The sequence below is a fragment of the Lactuca virosa genome, chromosome 9 (genome assembly GCF_052849685.1).
Source record: "Lactuca virosa cultivar CGN04683 chromosome 9, Lactuca_virosa_CGN04683_v6, whole genome shotgun sequence".
NCBI classification, from domain to species: domain Eukaryota; kingdom Viridiplantae; phylum Streptophyta; class Magnoliopsida; order Asterales; family Asteraceae; genus Lactuca; species Lactuca virosa.
The window spans coordinates 197,311,590-197,327,818 of NC_136434.1; the positions used below are offsets into that span (position 1 = coordinate 197,311,590).

Sequence of the window (16,229 nt, forward strand, 5' to 3'; positions counted from 1 at the left end):
ATGTATACAGATAAAGAAAACTATAAAAATGAAGGTCTTCAAGCGTGCGATGATGATGGTGGCGATGACGATATGTTACCTTGTGTTTGAAGGATTTTTATAGTTCTTCTGCTTGTGTTTGCGTATGTGAGAGAGAGAGAGAGAGAGAGAGAGAGAATGTGGGTCCCTTTTTATTTTTTTAATTATTAAAATAAATAAATTAATATTAAATTTAAAAAGAAATGAAAGAAAAATGGAAAATAAATACACAATAGTATTACAGTCATTTCACTATTCAGAGGGACCAAAAACACAATGAAACTAGCTCAGAAGGACCATTAATCCAAAAAAGACGGGGTTTGGACTAAAACCCCAAAAAAATGCATACCACATGGACATTTTTGCAATTTTGTCCAAATAGAACTCCTAAAGATAAGAATGAGTCAATTAGGTTATAATTTAATTTAAAGTAGTTTATTGTTATTGTTATTGTTATTCAATGTTGATAACTATGAACTAATCAAACTTTTAACCATATAGTTGCTTTTTCACATTACTAAAATAATTGTAATTCTAAAGTTGATCATTCTCGGACCCATGGTAAATCTCATTGAAAGCATGCGAAATATTCGTACAAATAGAGTTTGTGACACACTGACACTTCCTAAAAGTTACTTATTTTTGTATTTGTAACAGTGTTGTAAACGATTTTTGGTAATGTATATCTCTAAAAGTTTGATTGCTTTTATAATAACTTTATAAACATCATCAGAACGTTTCCTTATAAAGTACAAACAGAGTTTGTGACACTTCTTAGAAGTTACTTATTTTTTGGTAATGTATATCTCTTAAAAATAATTTTGTAAACATTATCACAACCTTTCCTTAAAAAGTACAACCACCCAATATGCCTATTATTCGTAAGAAAAGTGTCCATACGGTAATTAATTATTTATGTAGGGATCAAATTGCAATTAAATTATTCGTATATATATACCTTCACACAGAAGTCGTCTCAAACCCAGTTGCCGCGGAGGGCTAACAACAGAGAGCTTCTTACCCCGACGATCACCACCTTCCACCGGCGGCTTCAGCCTTCAGTTCACTTCGCCGGTCACTGTTTCTACTTCATCTTCTTCTCTGTTTTTTTCCGGTAGGGTTTCTTTGTTATTAGTCTCAACACTTGTTTTCGTATTCTCGAAGAAAGTAACTTTTTCGAACCCAATTTTGAGGCGAATTTTCTGGTTGCTTTTGCGTTTTTAGCATAATAAAAAATCTCTGGTTTGTTTGTGTTCAGTATCTGTTGCTTTTGAAGCATGAAAAGTAAGTGATCGGATTGAACAAATAAGTTTCCCTGAGTTGATGAATTCCAGTTACTCCATGTGCTTTCTGTTGACTGTTGATAGTGAAAAACTTAAGATACTTTGTTTATTACGAAGATAATCTGCTTATATTGAATTGACTAGAAAAATTATGCTTGTTGAGTGACACTATTTGGTTAGCTAAAAGTAGAACGTTAATCTTGTTTTAAAGAACTAGAAGCACAAAAGGTTAATTTAATTAGGAGCTTGGTTTTTACATGAAAATTCTTATAATCGTTCAATCGTTGTTAATTATATTGGGATTTGGCTTTAATAAAAAGATGTGAGGGTAATATTTGGAGTTTTCATGGAGTTTTCCATGTATATTCTTGTTCTATGTGATTGTAATAATTTATTATATAGTAAATATCTGATTCTATGCAGAGTCAACTTTCTCAATGGAAAAGAAACACATAAGTCAAACTTGGGTTAGCATTATGTACCAGAGGTTTGAGGCTGCATATCAAGAGGTTGATGAATTTATAAACAATGTATGTTTATGTTTCTTAAATAACATTAAAAAAAACATATTTCTTCAATTATCTTTTTAGTTAATCTTTAAATTATTTACAGGATACAGTCAAATACGTTGAAAACCATATCCAAACAGTTGGAGAGAGCATGAAGAAGTTCTATAATGGAGTTATGCAAGACCTTATTCTTCCTCCAAAAACTCAAACCTACACAAATTCAATTTCATCCATTAAAGAAAACACCATTGATTCTTCTTTGATTCCTACAGAAAAGTGTCACAATTCATCACCTATTGAAGAACAAGATGCTAACCCTAATTTTGAGAATGAAGACAAGATATCTTTTCAAGAAGGGGAAGAAATAGTTTATAGTAAAAATTCAGAGAGTGATGATTCGGTGTTTGAAGATGCAAATTGGGGAATTGAAAAGATTATGAATTTGAATATGGAAATTGAGAAAAAGATTGAAGGGGAAGAAACATTAGTTAATGATGAATTATCTGAATGTGATTCAAATACTTCAAGTAAAATGGAAAGTTTAATTACTTGTAATAATGAGAATAAAGAGGAAAAGGAAAATTCATATGATTCATCAACAGGTGATTATTTCTCTGCATCTTCATATGATGTCTCATCTTGTGAGTCTTCCACACACAATAATGATTCCACAATGTTTGCTTCTTCCGATTTTGCCCTTTCTAATGGTTAGTATATGTATATCTAGCCTTCTTCAAAACACTTAATCATGGAATTTTTTTGTCTTTTTAACTTTTTGTCTTTGATAAATCTAGAAACTACTCATGAAGTAAATGACTCCATGGTTGAATTTGAAGACCTTAACATGGACACCATTGATTTGACTGATAAAGAACAACTAGTTGAAAGTTGTGTTATTGTCGAGGGCGAAAAAGTCTTTTCCTTCCCCTATGGGTCAGGAAAAAGCAAATCTTACAAGGTATGTCTTTCTTTTAATTTTTTGATTAATTAATGTCTAAAGTTTCTAGTTTAAAATGTTACCAATTTTATTGTATACACCAGAAAATCATACAAGATGCTTTTATGTCAAGAAAGAAGATAACAAAGGAGTATAAGCAGCTTGCAATTTGGTGTGGAGATATTGAAAAGGAATTCAGCCAAAAAACACACGAAAATGCAACAAAATCAGAAGCTCAAGATTCTCATGAATCTGAATGGGAGCTTTTGTAGATAATTTTGTGGTTTTTTAAATCATAAGTGCATCGTATTTCTGCAGATAAAGGTGAGATAAGTGTTTATAGGAAGCTTCTTTTTTTTGCGTAAAGAAAAAATAAATTATTGGTTCTTAATGGTTTTATATGGATTTTTACGAGGAAAACTTGGATTTAAGAATTTATGGTTGAAATTTTGTTTATGTTACTTGTTTTTGGTAAGATCTTGTGTTTTCTGTAACCTTGAAACATTTTTTTTAGATGACAAATTTATTTTACTCTTAAACTACTTTTAATTCCAACTATGTCTACCCAAGTGGGACTTGAACCCCCAAACTCAAGAAGAAATGACAACATCTGATATTAATATTGTTGGTATGGAATGATATATATCAGTTTCTTTCAAAAAGAGATCGGAAAAAAAAACAAAAAAATAACTCTGGAATTTGAAAATCAAATCCGAAATGAGCATTCCTTGAAAAAAAAATTGAAAAGTAGTCTGTGAATAGTAGTCCGTAATGAGGCGTTCGAGAGAAAGCTATTATTTTTAAAAAACTAAAAAAAATGATTATTTTCTTTAAAAAACTCATTTATATATTTTAGATTTCTTAATTTCCCTTTATATCTATAATAAGAAATAAGTCCTACATTATATGTGGTATGAAATTTTATTTTATTAAGCATGACAATGCAACCTAATTAACATTCCATTATGTATTTTATTTTACTATGTGTTCTTTTTTTAACGGCTGAATATTATAAAGGTAAAACTAGACCAAAATAATTAATCAAAATTGAAAAAAAAAGGTTTTGACTAAATTAATCTCTTTTTTTCGTTCTACTAACAAACCGTGAAAATGATATTTCTGTAGTAGAATTTATTATCAAGACCCTTCTTTTATTTTATTACCACATGTCTAATATATATGTATATCTCTCCTACTCCCATAGTTTGAATGAGAGGAGGTCATACATTTTGATTGTCTTTGCATCGATGAAATAACATACATCACATATATTTTGTAACATGCCAGACAAATATATGAACATTTTGTCCATATTTAGCAATCTAATACGAGGTTTTCATAGGGGATCACACATCTTGATACTTCTCTCAGTTGATTACACTTATAAATAGAGTTATTGTGAGGTATGTTCTCGGGTCCTTTTTAAGGATAATAGTGAAAGGAAGTAGAAAGAAAAGAGAAAAAATAGTGTTTCCTAATTTTTTTAATAGAAAAAGTAGAAAGAAAAAATAAATATTATCGATAATCTTTCCTCCTAACTTCCTTCCAAATGGATGGATTTAGAGAGAAAATACATAAGGTTTTCCTATTTACCGATTTTATCTTTCAACCAAATATAAAAAAGATTACATAGCTTCTATAATCATGATTTTCATCAATGCCTCTCACATACATTATTGTTCTCCTTCGCCAAACAATTCCATTCACATTTTTTTTTTCGAACTCAGAAACACAAATATATAATATGTTTTTCTATTCCCCTCTATTTCTTCTCTTCTTACGGCGTACCATTCATTTCTTTCCTTTATTAAACTCAGGAATCCATAAGGACATAAGGTTAACCCTAATCACAATTATAACATTAGATGGTTTTGACTTTTTCTTTGTGATTTACTTTTTATTTTATTAATAATGTCTATATATTAATAATACGATGTTAAGAGTATGGTGTCCAATTAAAGAGGGTGGATGGTGGTTTATGGGTGTGTTTGACATTGAGCTTTTGAAAGTGTATGATGTGTCTAAATCGATCATCATTCGGTATGTTGGATTCACTATAAACAACTTCTGAACGAATCAAAAGCTTTGAAAGTGTCTCTAAGTTAAACTATCTTATCTTATCTTAATGATTAAGACGTTGGAAGTATTCAGAAGCATTCTGTTTACAAAACAGCAACCAAAGTTAATTAAAAAAAAGTAGTAAAAAAGTAAAAACGTATATTTTCTAGAATTGGGTATCCTTTATCTAATTCGCGTTTCTTCAAATACACATTGCTAATGTAACGAAGGCGGAAGTATCGGCGAATGAATACCGTTATCGGAAGGTTTACCATGAGTTACCTCCGGCTATCGTATGCTCCGGCGGAGACATCTATCTTCTCTCCTTCCGCCCTCTCCTTCCTCATTCACCGTCGCCAGTACTGCCGGAGACGGCTGTTTAGTACCTTCCAGTGCTCTGCCTCCGCAAAGCCGAAGAAGGAGAAAGTCATTGTTATATCTGGTCCTACCGGCGCCGGAAAAAGCCGGCTCGCATTAGAGCTCTCTAAAAAGCTTAATGGCGAGATAATTAGCGCAGACTCTGTCCAGGTATGTACAGAATTAGCTCTATCTAATTCCGACTTTCGAATTCATCCTTTAGTTGTCCGGACACTGCAGTACTTTTTATTAAGCTTAGTGTATCAATCCTTCTCAATCGTTAATCCTTTCTGTTTATTGGATTTGCTTAAGGAAAATGAGTATTTGATGAGAAAAATGGTAGAAAAATCTTAGTTTCAGCTGCGAAGTGATTTCAGAATTACAAATAGGGTTGAACTTATGGTCTCTGAATCAGTGATGAGATATATGAACTTGATACTGTGTACTATATAACATGATCCAAGCTTAAATTGGTGTTCATTTATCGTCGAATTGAGTATGAGGACGTTGAAATCTACACTCAATTGGTCAATTTTGTAATCACTTGTGATGTTCTTCCTCATGCCAGGTCTATCAAGGTCTTGATGTTGGATCTGCAAAACCTTCTACAAGTGAAAGACAGGTAACTTTGAGTTGAAACACATTCACAAATCACAATCCTTATCTTCAAATGCATACATCTGGCATCATAGTTTTCATTTGTAGTTTTGCATCAACACTTTCATAGTTCACAAATATTCAACTGTTATGTTTTTTGCAGGAAGTGCCACATCACTTAATTGACATATTACACCCTGCTGAAGGTATCTATCCCTTAAATGTTGTAAACCATTGTTTCAGTCTACAAACTAACCATCTTTATCTCTTTCAACCAGATTATTCTGCTGGAAACTTCTATGATGATGGAAGACAAGCTACAAAAGATATTCTTAGTAGAGGTCATGTCCCAATAGTTACTGGAGGAACTGGATTATACTTAAGATGGTATATTCTAATTCTAATACATATAAATTGATGTTTAAACCTTTTCATCTGTTAATACTCTTTTTTTTTTTTTTTTCTAAAGTCTTCTTTAATCATGTGAAAGGTTTATATATGGGAAACCAGATGTCCCAAAGGCAACTCCAGAGATTACTTTAGAAGTGCAATCTTTGCTTTCTGATTTTGTAAAAAACTATGATTGGGATTCTGCTGTAAAATTGGTTGCTAAATCAGGTGATCCAACTGCTGAATCTTTACCTTCAAATGATTGGTATCGATTACATCGTAAGCTTGAAATCATTAAGGTCAGTTTAACTTTTAATGTTCATCAATGGACAAATTGCAGATGATGAATCTTATGAGTTACATATTGGTATAAAACTATAAATTATAAATAAGTTGTTATTATGGGTGAAAGTTAAAGTAAATTGTTTTATATTGTAGTCTACAGGGTTACCTCCATCAGCATTTCCAGTACCTTATGATTCTTTCAAGGGACAAAAGAGGTCAAAGTCAACGGATCTTGACCTTGACCTTGACCTTGACAATTCTAGTAATTTGGATGAAAAGGAAAAGGAAAAGGATTTGGATTATGAGTTCATTTGTTTTTTTCTTTCAACATCAAGAACAGATCTTTATAGGTCAATTGACTTTCGTTGTGAAGATATGATTTCAGGTGAGTTATATTTTTATAGCTTTTGGGTTTGTTAAAGAATAAAGATTTTTTTTTTTTATATATATTTTGTTTTTTATGTTATATAATTAGAAGGAGGTAATGGAATTTTATCTGAGGCAAAATGGCTTCTTGATTTGGGCCTTGAACCAAATTCAAATTCAGCTACACGAGCAATAGGTTATAGACAGGTATTTAATTTAATATTATATGTGGTTATTATTTTCTTTTTTAATTATTTTTTATTTTCCTTTATTTTTTTATTTAATGGGAAATTGTAGGCTATGGAATACCTCTTAAAGTGTGAAGAACAAGGGGGTAGAAGTTCAACACGTGAATTTTATGCGTTTTTATCTGAATTTCAAAAAGCATCAAGGTGATTCCTTCATTTTTTTTTTTAATATTTTTTAATTTTATTCCTTATTTTTTTTATTCCTTTTTTTTTTTTTGTAAGGAATTTTGCAAAACGACAATTAACATGGTTTCGCAATGAGCCGATATATCATTGGATTGATGCATCAAGACCCCTCGTATGCCTCATCTTCTAAATTTTATTTCTTTATTTTTTCCAATATTTTAATCTCTAAATTCTATTTAATTTCAGGAAGAAGTACTTAATTTTATATATAATTCATACCACGAGGAAACCAAGAAATTGATAGTCCCTAAATCACTTGCAATGAAAAAAGACATGTCAGATCGACGAGAAATCTCACAACTAAAAACCTATCGACCTGAAAGAGGGTTTGCATTTTTCTATCTTTTAGTAAAAGAAAAAATCATTTTACTTTTTTTTTTTAAATAAATAAATTGACATTAAGCATATAATACAGGGTTTTCATCAACCAAGAGGATTGTTCAGATGTTTTAAACTGGATAAGTCAAAATCAAAGTCGAAAGACCGAATTGATTGCTAATTAGCTTGTGAGCGATTTTCTTTTTGGAAGAGACATAAAATTGTAATATTTGAATGAGTATTATTAAATTATGAATGATTCATATGTTTATTAAGAATTAGAGTAAATTAATAATTTGGTCCAAAATCATAAGTTCTGAAGTCATTTTATATGGGTCGGGGACCATATGTGCAATGAAATACAAACTTAAGGACTATATTGGGACCATTTCAAAATATTGTGATTTTTTTTTTATTTGATTGAATTATCGTATTAATAGTCTGCTTTAATATGATAGTTTTAAACCATTTGTACAATACATTACTTAAAAATCAACAAAAATACAACAATACTTAGCCATTGGCAATGTATATCAGTTAAAATTCAATGAAATACATTCATAAAAATATGTAACAGTGATCATTATATTTTCTGATTTTAACTAATATGCTTTGTAAATGGCTTTGAATGGTGGTAACCGGTATTAAATCAACACGTTGATGAGGTGATTCAAAAAAAAAAAATCAGTAAGTTTGACTTTTTAAAAGCATGGTAGCTGGACATTTACGAAAAATATGATAAATTGATAATTCTAAGTGGAACAAACTAAAATATATGTTGTTATTTTATGACTTTTAACATTTTTAGATGATCTTAAATAAACTTTAACGAGTGGTTCCAATAGGGTGAGCAAACCCAAACCAAGAAACCAAGAAACCGACTAAAACCGACGAAACCGAAACCGAAGCAAAACCGACGGTTTGGGTTTGAATTTTTTAAAAACCGAAAAATCGGGTTCGGTTTCGGTTTTTTATCCGGAAACCGACCCATCCAACCCGAGAAACCGACCCATACTTAAAACCGACAAACCGCCCCAAGAAACCGACCCATACTTGATTGTGTTTTGGTTGTAATAGACTATTTTGGGATTTGGTTGTAACTTGTAATAGACTATTTGTTGTAAGACTCATGTGTTTTTGAAATATTTAACGTAAATTTGGTGTTTTTTGAAGTATTTAACTTGTTGCTTCATTTATAGAAAATAGGTTAAAACCCAAACCCATGGGTTTAAACCCAAAACCCGTGAGTGTATGGGTTGAATCCAAGAAACCGAAAAACCGCCCAAACCGGCCTCAGAACCCGAGAAATCGAACCGACCAGAAACCGATCCTATTGGGTTCTGAAAACAAGAAACCGACCATTTATGTGTTGGGTTAGGTTTGGGTCCAAAACTGATCCAAACCGACCCATTCATAGCCCTAGTGTAACATCCCAAGTTCGGAAGCAAGAAGTTGAAGGGTGCTAAGTGAAAATAAAGGAAGGGACTCGGCGAGTAGGTCTCTTGACTCGCCGAGTCGAAGCGGGTGCGTGGCACGGGGTTAAGTGGCCTGACTCGGCGAGTCGGCGGCTGGACTCGACGAGTCAGGTCGAGGAAAAACCCTAATCTTCGGGGTTGCACCCTATTTAAAGGACTTAATGTCCTCCCCTCAGCTCCCTTAGCCCCCTTTGAGACCCAGAAACCCTAGAATTGTGAGTGAGAGCCATTGGAAGCAAATTGGAGCATTGTTAAGTGTTTTGTGAAGAGATCTTGAAGATCAAGAAGCTTGGATCAAGGAGATTTGTGGAGATTCAGATTACTCTTCAGCAGGAGGTCGTTTTGGAGGTAATGAATCGTTATCCTTGGCCTTCCCCTTTCTAGATCCATTTTCATGGAAGTTTTAGGGCTTGTTTGGAGATGATATGATGAGATCTTGGTGTATAAGTTAGATCTGGAGTTGAAACTCCAGATTTGAGCTCTATTTGGATCAAAGATGCAGAAAGCCCTTTTGGTTGCTATGCAAAAGCCTTTCCCTAAGAGTTAAGTCCCTTTCTAGCTTGGTTTTTGGTATTATGGGGCAAGAAGCACGTAAAGGTAGCAACTTTATGTTGCTAACGGACTCTAGAGACCCCGATCTATTGTTTGGAGCAAAGGAGCAGCTCTGTGTCTCGAGATTTTGGGAATGCACGTATGGACTCGACGAGTCTGGGAGATGACTCGGCGAGTCGGGCTAGAGATCAGACTTCGAGTCACGTAGTAATTCGGCGAGTCGCATGGGTGACTCGGCGAGTCTTATGATGATGAGCTTGGACTCGACGAGTTGGAAGAACAACTCGGCGAGTCTATTGAAGATTGTCGTGGACTCGGCGAGTCTGGTCGCAGAACCCCTAACCCCTTTTGGTTAAGACGCAGATCAGTGAGTCGAGGGGTGACTCAGTGAGTTGGACAGGATGGGACTCGGAGATCGTTGGACTCGACGAGTCTTGGGGTGACTCGGCGAGTAGAATCGGGTTATGGGAATTTCTGAGTATAGGGACTCGACGAGTCGACGGGTCGACTCGGCGAGTAGAGTCAGTCAGGGAGGTTGACTTTGACTGAGGACTTTGACTTTGACCAAGAGTTGACCAGTTTGACTTCCAAGGGTATTTTGGTAATTTTGGTATTTATGGAATTGGTTCTTTGGTAGTGTTCGGTGGTGGAGTTCGTGTCGGTGATCGGAGCAGCTGATCTTATCCTTTCAGTCGGCAATTGCGAGGTGAGTTATCCTCTCTATATCGACAGGGTCTACGGCACCAAGGCCGACCCTTTATCGGATGGAAATCCGGGTATTGTTTGTTATGTTATTGTTTTGCTAGATCTGCATCCTGGTATTTAGGATGGTGTTATGTTAGTGACCTGGTTAAGGTCGGTACCCGGGATATAGGGTAATGTTATGCTAGTGACCGGTTAGGTCGGAATCCTGGTTAGGATGTTGATATGCTATGTGATCTGTTAGACTGTTTGTCTGGTTGAGGATTGTTATGTGATTGATTGTTTTATGTGCACATGGTTGTTTGACGGGGGTTGGGTTGAGGCAGGTCTTGCTTTGTGCTGAAGGCCAACATACCCAGGGCGGACCGGATATTCCGAAGGCCCAGCGAGCGGTCCGGATAGGCTGGAGGCCCCAAGAGGGCGGACCAGACGTGCCGAGGCTCGGGGAGTGGACCAGGCCGACTGAAGGCCCGGTGCGGGCGGACCAGTCATACTGTAGACTCAGAGAGTAGACCAGGTGGATTGAAGGCCCGGTGCGGGCGGACCAATCACACTGTAGACTCGACGTACATGGCTAGACTCGGAGGGTGGACCAGGTGGACTGAAGGCCCGGTGCGGGCGGACCAGTCACACAGTAGACCCGATGTGCATGGTTGCTCTATTTATGATATGTTATGAGTGTGATATGTGTGGTTGGTATTTTGGGGGTAACTCACTAAGCTTTCGGGCTTACAGTTTCAGTGTATTGTTTCAGGTACTTCAGGAGATCGTGACAAGGCGAAGGCGTGATCGTACCGCTCCTCATGTTTTATGATTTATATGATATGGTTCTGGGGGATACTCTGATGTTTAAACTATTTTGAAAACGAGTTGTATGAACGTAATGGTTTTTGAATGATTAAAATGTTTTAATTTGGCTCAAATTTTATGGGTGTTACAAGTTGGTATCAGAGCCTTGGTTTGAGTGAATTGGAGGAACATTCGTGTGAATCCAGTCTCAAATCAAGGAGGGATTTTCAAAAGATTTTTGAAATAAGTAAAGGAGGATGCAGAGGGTACGATCAGCCAGAGCCAGTAAGTAGACCCCAAAATACCATACAAGCTATTTGATTATGTGATATGTTAGAACAGCATGCTAGTACTAGGCTAGGGATCTTCAGGAATTGCATGATAGAATTGCCTGATTATGTGATGCCTATTAGCCTAGGGTTTTCCTTATTTGAGATATGCAGCTTTTCCTCTAGGAGTGAGGATTGAGCGGGTGTGTGTATATGGTTAGAGTGTTGTGGTGATACTTGAGACAAATATGGGTAGGTGTGGAAGGTAGTATGGGCCCGTACTACTGAAAGCACATGACCCATACGCGTATCAAGGAAGTCACAACTCTCTAGGGTATCGGTTATGAGATAGTCCCCGGGTGATTATGAGATGTGTCTAAGGGTCTCGTTGGTGTATTGTAGTATGGCGATTACGAGGCGTTTCGGGGCAGGATCCGGTTCGGGATCAGGATCGGGAGAGGGTGGTCAGGATGGGTCAGTACCACCCAAGGTCATTGGTCAGATGAGTACGGACGAGTTGGATGTCAGGATTCGTGAGATCCTGCATGATGAGGTTGCTGCTATGTTCCGGGCCGAGTTGCCGGAAATGTTTGGGTCGATCAAGACTGTCATGGTTGATTACTTTGATGAGCGCTATGCAGCTCTTGCGGAGGCGGCTGCCGCGGCAGCTACATCGACTGTAGCAGTGGCAGGGGGAGGAACCGGTCGAGGTTTTCAGTATCGGGACTTCGATAATACGAAGCCCCCTACTTTCGATGGAGTTCAGGATCCGATCGTTGCTATGAGGTGGTTGTCAGACGTGGAGGGATGTTTCTTCACGTGTTTATGCACTGCCGATCAGAGGGTAAGGTGTGCTCTGAACCTTTTGAGGCTCGGAGCGAAGGATTGGTGGAGGTTGACAACAGGATCTTATTCTGACGCGCAGCGGGCTGCGGTTACGTGGGATCAGTTCCGGGAAATGTTCAGTACCCGTTATGTTCCATGGGTTGAGAGAGAGAGGTTGGCTCAGGAGTTCCTGGAGCTGAAGCAGGATTCAGAGTCGGTGACGGAGATCACCAGGATGTTTACTGAGAGGGCGATGTTTTGCCCAGAGTTTGCTTTAGAGCATGCTCAGATGTCCCGATATCTGAGTATGCTCAAGAGGGACATCAGGCAATTTGTGTCCACGCAAAGGTGTGATACCTTGTTAGAGCTGCAGGAGGCCGCCAGGCGGCGGGAGTTAGAGATTGAGTTGCAGTTGCGAGAGCAGAGGCAGGCCCCAATGCAGTCGCAGCCGACGCCGAAACGGTTCAAAACCGTTGACTCCGGGATTGGGAGTCAGAGCAGCCACACTTGCGAAAAGTGTGGGAAGGGTCATACCGGAGTTTGTAGGTCTGGTGGTGCGTGCCGCAAGTACGGAAGAGAGGGGCATTTTGCGAGGGATTGCCGTCAGTCAGCCCCGGTGCAGGATATGAGGATTTGTTATCATTGCCATCAGGTTGGACACTTGAAGGCCAACTGCCCACAGTTTGCTGCAGGAACGGTGCAGGCTCCAGCACCGGCCACTTTGAGGATTACTGGCAGGGTTCAGGGTGGAGCGGAGCCTCCGAGGGCTCAGGGACGCGCTTTTCAGCTTACAGCAGAGGAGGTCAGGGCAGAGCCGGATGCAGTTGCGGGTATGTTTCCTTTTTGATATCTTGTTATCTTGTTGATTGTGTAGTATTGTAAATCTGTCTGCATTGTTCCGCATGTTTCACAGTATGATTGAGGATCTTAGTAGTTAGGAGAGGTAGTTAGTGTTCAGGAGGATTCTTGGTCGAAAGATAAGGTATATGATCTCGTTGCTTGGAATAGCGACTGCGTTGCGAGGAGTGTTCAGTTGAGATTCGAACTTCCTTGGAGTTCAGGTGTGCGATGGCGGAAGGGTTATACGGTGAAGGTTACTCACTCCCGAGGGAGTCAGTTCATGAATAAGAGGGAATATATGGAGTAAGGGCGTTTGAGCCATACCGGTTTTGGGAACGGTGGTTAGTAGTCGATGCACTAAGTGGGGGAGAATTGGAAAATTCTCCGGTGGAACTGTTGGATTAATGTCTAAGTCCATAACTATATTTGGTATGTACTTGACCCGACCCGGCATGGTCCATTTGGGTTGCACTTCACCGGCACAATTTATATGGATAGTCTTTTGAGAATAGTATATTTATGATTTATATTAATATATTATAAGTTCTAATATATTAATATGGAATCATATTATTTAATTAGTATTGATCAAGAATTAATTTAGAATTAATTAAGTGATCAAAAAGAACTAATTAAATATGGACTCTTATATATATGGAATGGGCCAAGTTCATTTAGGTTGGGCTAAGCTTTCATGGATGGTCCATGGAGCTTTTAACCCATGGATCCTATGTAAATGAAAGGTCATGGGTATTAGGGTTTACATGGATGTAACCCTAATCCTCCATAGTATATAAAGGGGTCCTTGGCTCACAAAATTGGCACAAGTGTGTGAAAAAAAGTGTGGGCCGATTTTAGTGAGCATACATATTCTCTCAAGTTCTTCCAAGGTGTTTTGGTGATTTGTGATTCCACTTGAGGCTTCCACACTATTGGGGCTAAGCTCTTAAAGTTCAAGACTTCAAGCAACATCAAAGGTATGTCATCTAACTAGAACTTTGTAGTATAGTTGCTTCATAATATGCTAGTTAGTATGAAACCTTGGAATATTGATTATTTGCATGTATAATAGAGAAAACATAGATCGAAGGTTTATAGGGTTGCATGTACACCATAGGAGTGTTAGAATGCTCAAAACCCAAAAGTGGTATCAGAGCCATGGGTTGTTTTCTGTTATATTGATGCAAATGTTTTATTTTCAAAGTTGGAAAAAAAAGGAAAAAAAAACATGACGTTTGTTAAATTTTAAGATAATTACTTGTTTTGTGAAAAACAAATTATTTGTAAAATTTGAATCAAGTGTTATATGAGTTGAATTAGGTCAAATTTAGTAAAAGATAAAATGATATGATTATTTTATTAGTTTTAAAAGTTTGATCTAAATGTTTTAAGGAGTTACATATTTTGTCATAAAATTTTGGAGCTCAAAAGTTTTTTTTTTAAAGTTGTGATCTTAAGGGTTTTTGAAACTTCCATAAGTTATAGATATGAAAGTTTTTTTTTTTTAAAAAAAAATTTGATTCAAAGTTTTTATGGAGTTACAAAATTTGGTGTTAATGTTTTAAAGAATTCCATAACTTGTTCTTAAGTTATGGAACATGAAAAGTTTCATCATAAAACAAGTATTTAACTCCATAAGTTATGGAATCCAAAAGTTTTCAAGAGTTACAAAACTTGCCCTCAAGTTTTGGAATTTGGAAAAAGTTTTTTTTTATGATAAAAAAAAAATTGAATTCTAAAACTCTTGGGTTCATAACTTAAACAATTAATTAAATGGTTTTAATTTTGAATTTAATAATTGGAATTATGATGTTTTTATTGAATAATTCAATTAACTCTTATGGACTTTATTAATAGTTAATTAAAGCGTTTAATTAAAAGAGTATTATTAAATCCATAAATATATGGTTTGAGTTTAATTAAATTAAAAGTCTAGTTTAATTAATAGATTAAACCACCAAGTATTTTAAATGTCTAAAATACACCCTTATACTATTATAATATTAAAAGTTTAATATATTATATGTATAAGAGCAAGTCGTCTTACCATTAGTAGGCCTCATTCACGAAGCCGGTCTATAAGGGGGGTATAAGGTTACTGCCTATAAAATGGCAGTTTAATGGGTGTCCACTCTCACTCACCGCTTCCTTGACCGGTGGAGGGTCGTTAGCCGAACAGGTAGGACAAGGACTATAATTCTCCTTTCATTATAAGTATAATGATAAATACTAAGTAACTAAACACTTATAAATTCCCAATCTTAGTTACTTAGGAAAATGTGAATAAGGTGCTAATCCATGAAATTACACTTTGCACTTTGTTTAAGCTGTTAGTGGAGCGTGTGTGGTTAACCGGCACACTAACCTGGACTTAACAAGGTAGGCAAAGGGTAACTTAATGTTTATCATAGTATCGTTGGAGCATGTGTGGTTAACCGGCACATCGATTGAGGGGTAAATATTAAGGGTACCAAGTATATTTGCATGGTTACTTCACACCTTGTTTTGTGATCCTCGGCATCCCAGTCACAAAACCTGAAGGGCACACTCGAGATTGAAACATGCCATTGAAAAGTTCAATGAATCTCAAAAGAATCTAGGAGTTTCAAAACCAATTAAAACCTAATAATACATTTCGTTTATCTTGGTGGAAATTGGTGAATCGTCATTCACCTACCTTCAAATATTTTATAGCTTGGATTACGGCATCCCTCTTCCAAGTTATAAAATAGTTTGTTGGGTCCTAGCCTTAATATATCATATTGGGTGTTATATTAAGGACTTAAATCAACTTTACGTGAATTTCTCCCATTGTTGATGTCTGGTTTAGACAACAATGATCTTCCCAAACCAAGCTTTCCTAATGAATATGACTTCCCGAGTTTGGCTCATGGAAGTCATACTTCTCTTCCTCCACCTCCTCCAATTATTCTCCCTAACCCACAAGTTCAAGGTCACTCAAGCCCTAATGACAAGCAAGGTCTATGTGTGATCACATCTTAGAGATGAAGTCACATATTGACAAGCCGGGAGAGTTGGGTGTCAAAGTCTTGAGAAAGTTGGATGTTCAATCACTTTCTAAGTCACATAGTGAGTTCCTTTGGGACTACTATGAAACAGACTATGACATGAACCTTAATGATCATATCTATTTGCTTGGTGCTGCTAAATCAGCAATGATTTGGAACGATAGTAAAGCAAATTTGATTAGAAGATCAACTTCTC

At 36.4% G+C, this 16,229-nt stretch overlaps 2 protein-coding genes across 3 annotated transcripts; both read left to right on the forward strand.

Moving 5' to 3' along the window:
• On the forward strand, nt 1-3,208 carry LOC145140173 (uncharacterized). The gene is made up of 6 exons (XM_079073752.1): nt 1-74; nt 987-1,132; nt 1,725-1,831; nt 1,914-2,517; nt 2,605-2,768; nt 2,852-3,208. The coding sequence occupies exons 1-6, from the start codon at nt 1-3 to the stop codon at nt 3,017-3,019; spliced, it is 1,263 nt and encodes a 420-aa protein (XP_078929878.1). The 3' UTR covers nt 3,020-3,208.
• Nucleotides 3,209-4,998: 1,790 nt separating this feature from the next.
• On the forward strand, nt 4,999-7,877 carry IPT9 (isopentenyltransferase 9). 2 transcript variants are annotated; one of them, XM_079069864.1, is made up of 11 exons: nt 4,999-5,333; nt 5,731-5,784; nt 5,923-5,965; nt 6,038-6,146; nt 6,250-6,448; nt 6,588-6,819; nt 6,910-7,007; nt 7,098-7,192; nt 7,271-7,346; nt 7,421-7,560; nt 7,650-7,877. In XM_079069864.1, exons 1-11 carry the CDS (start codon nt 5,052-5,054, stop codon nt 7,735-7,737), a joined length of 1,416 nt encoding a protein of 471 aa, XP_078925990.1. In that variant the 5' UTR covers nt 4,999-5,051; the 3' UTR covers nt 7,738-7,877. The 2 variants fall into 2 exon arrangements, with proteins under 2 accessions (XP_078925990.1, XP_078925991.1); XM_079069865.1 differs by having other exon boundaries at nt 6,913-7,007.
• Nucleotides 7,878-16,229: the final 8,352 nt, after the last annotated feature.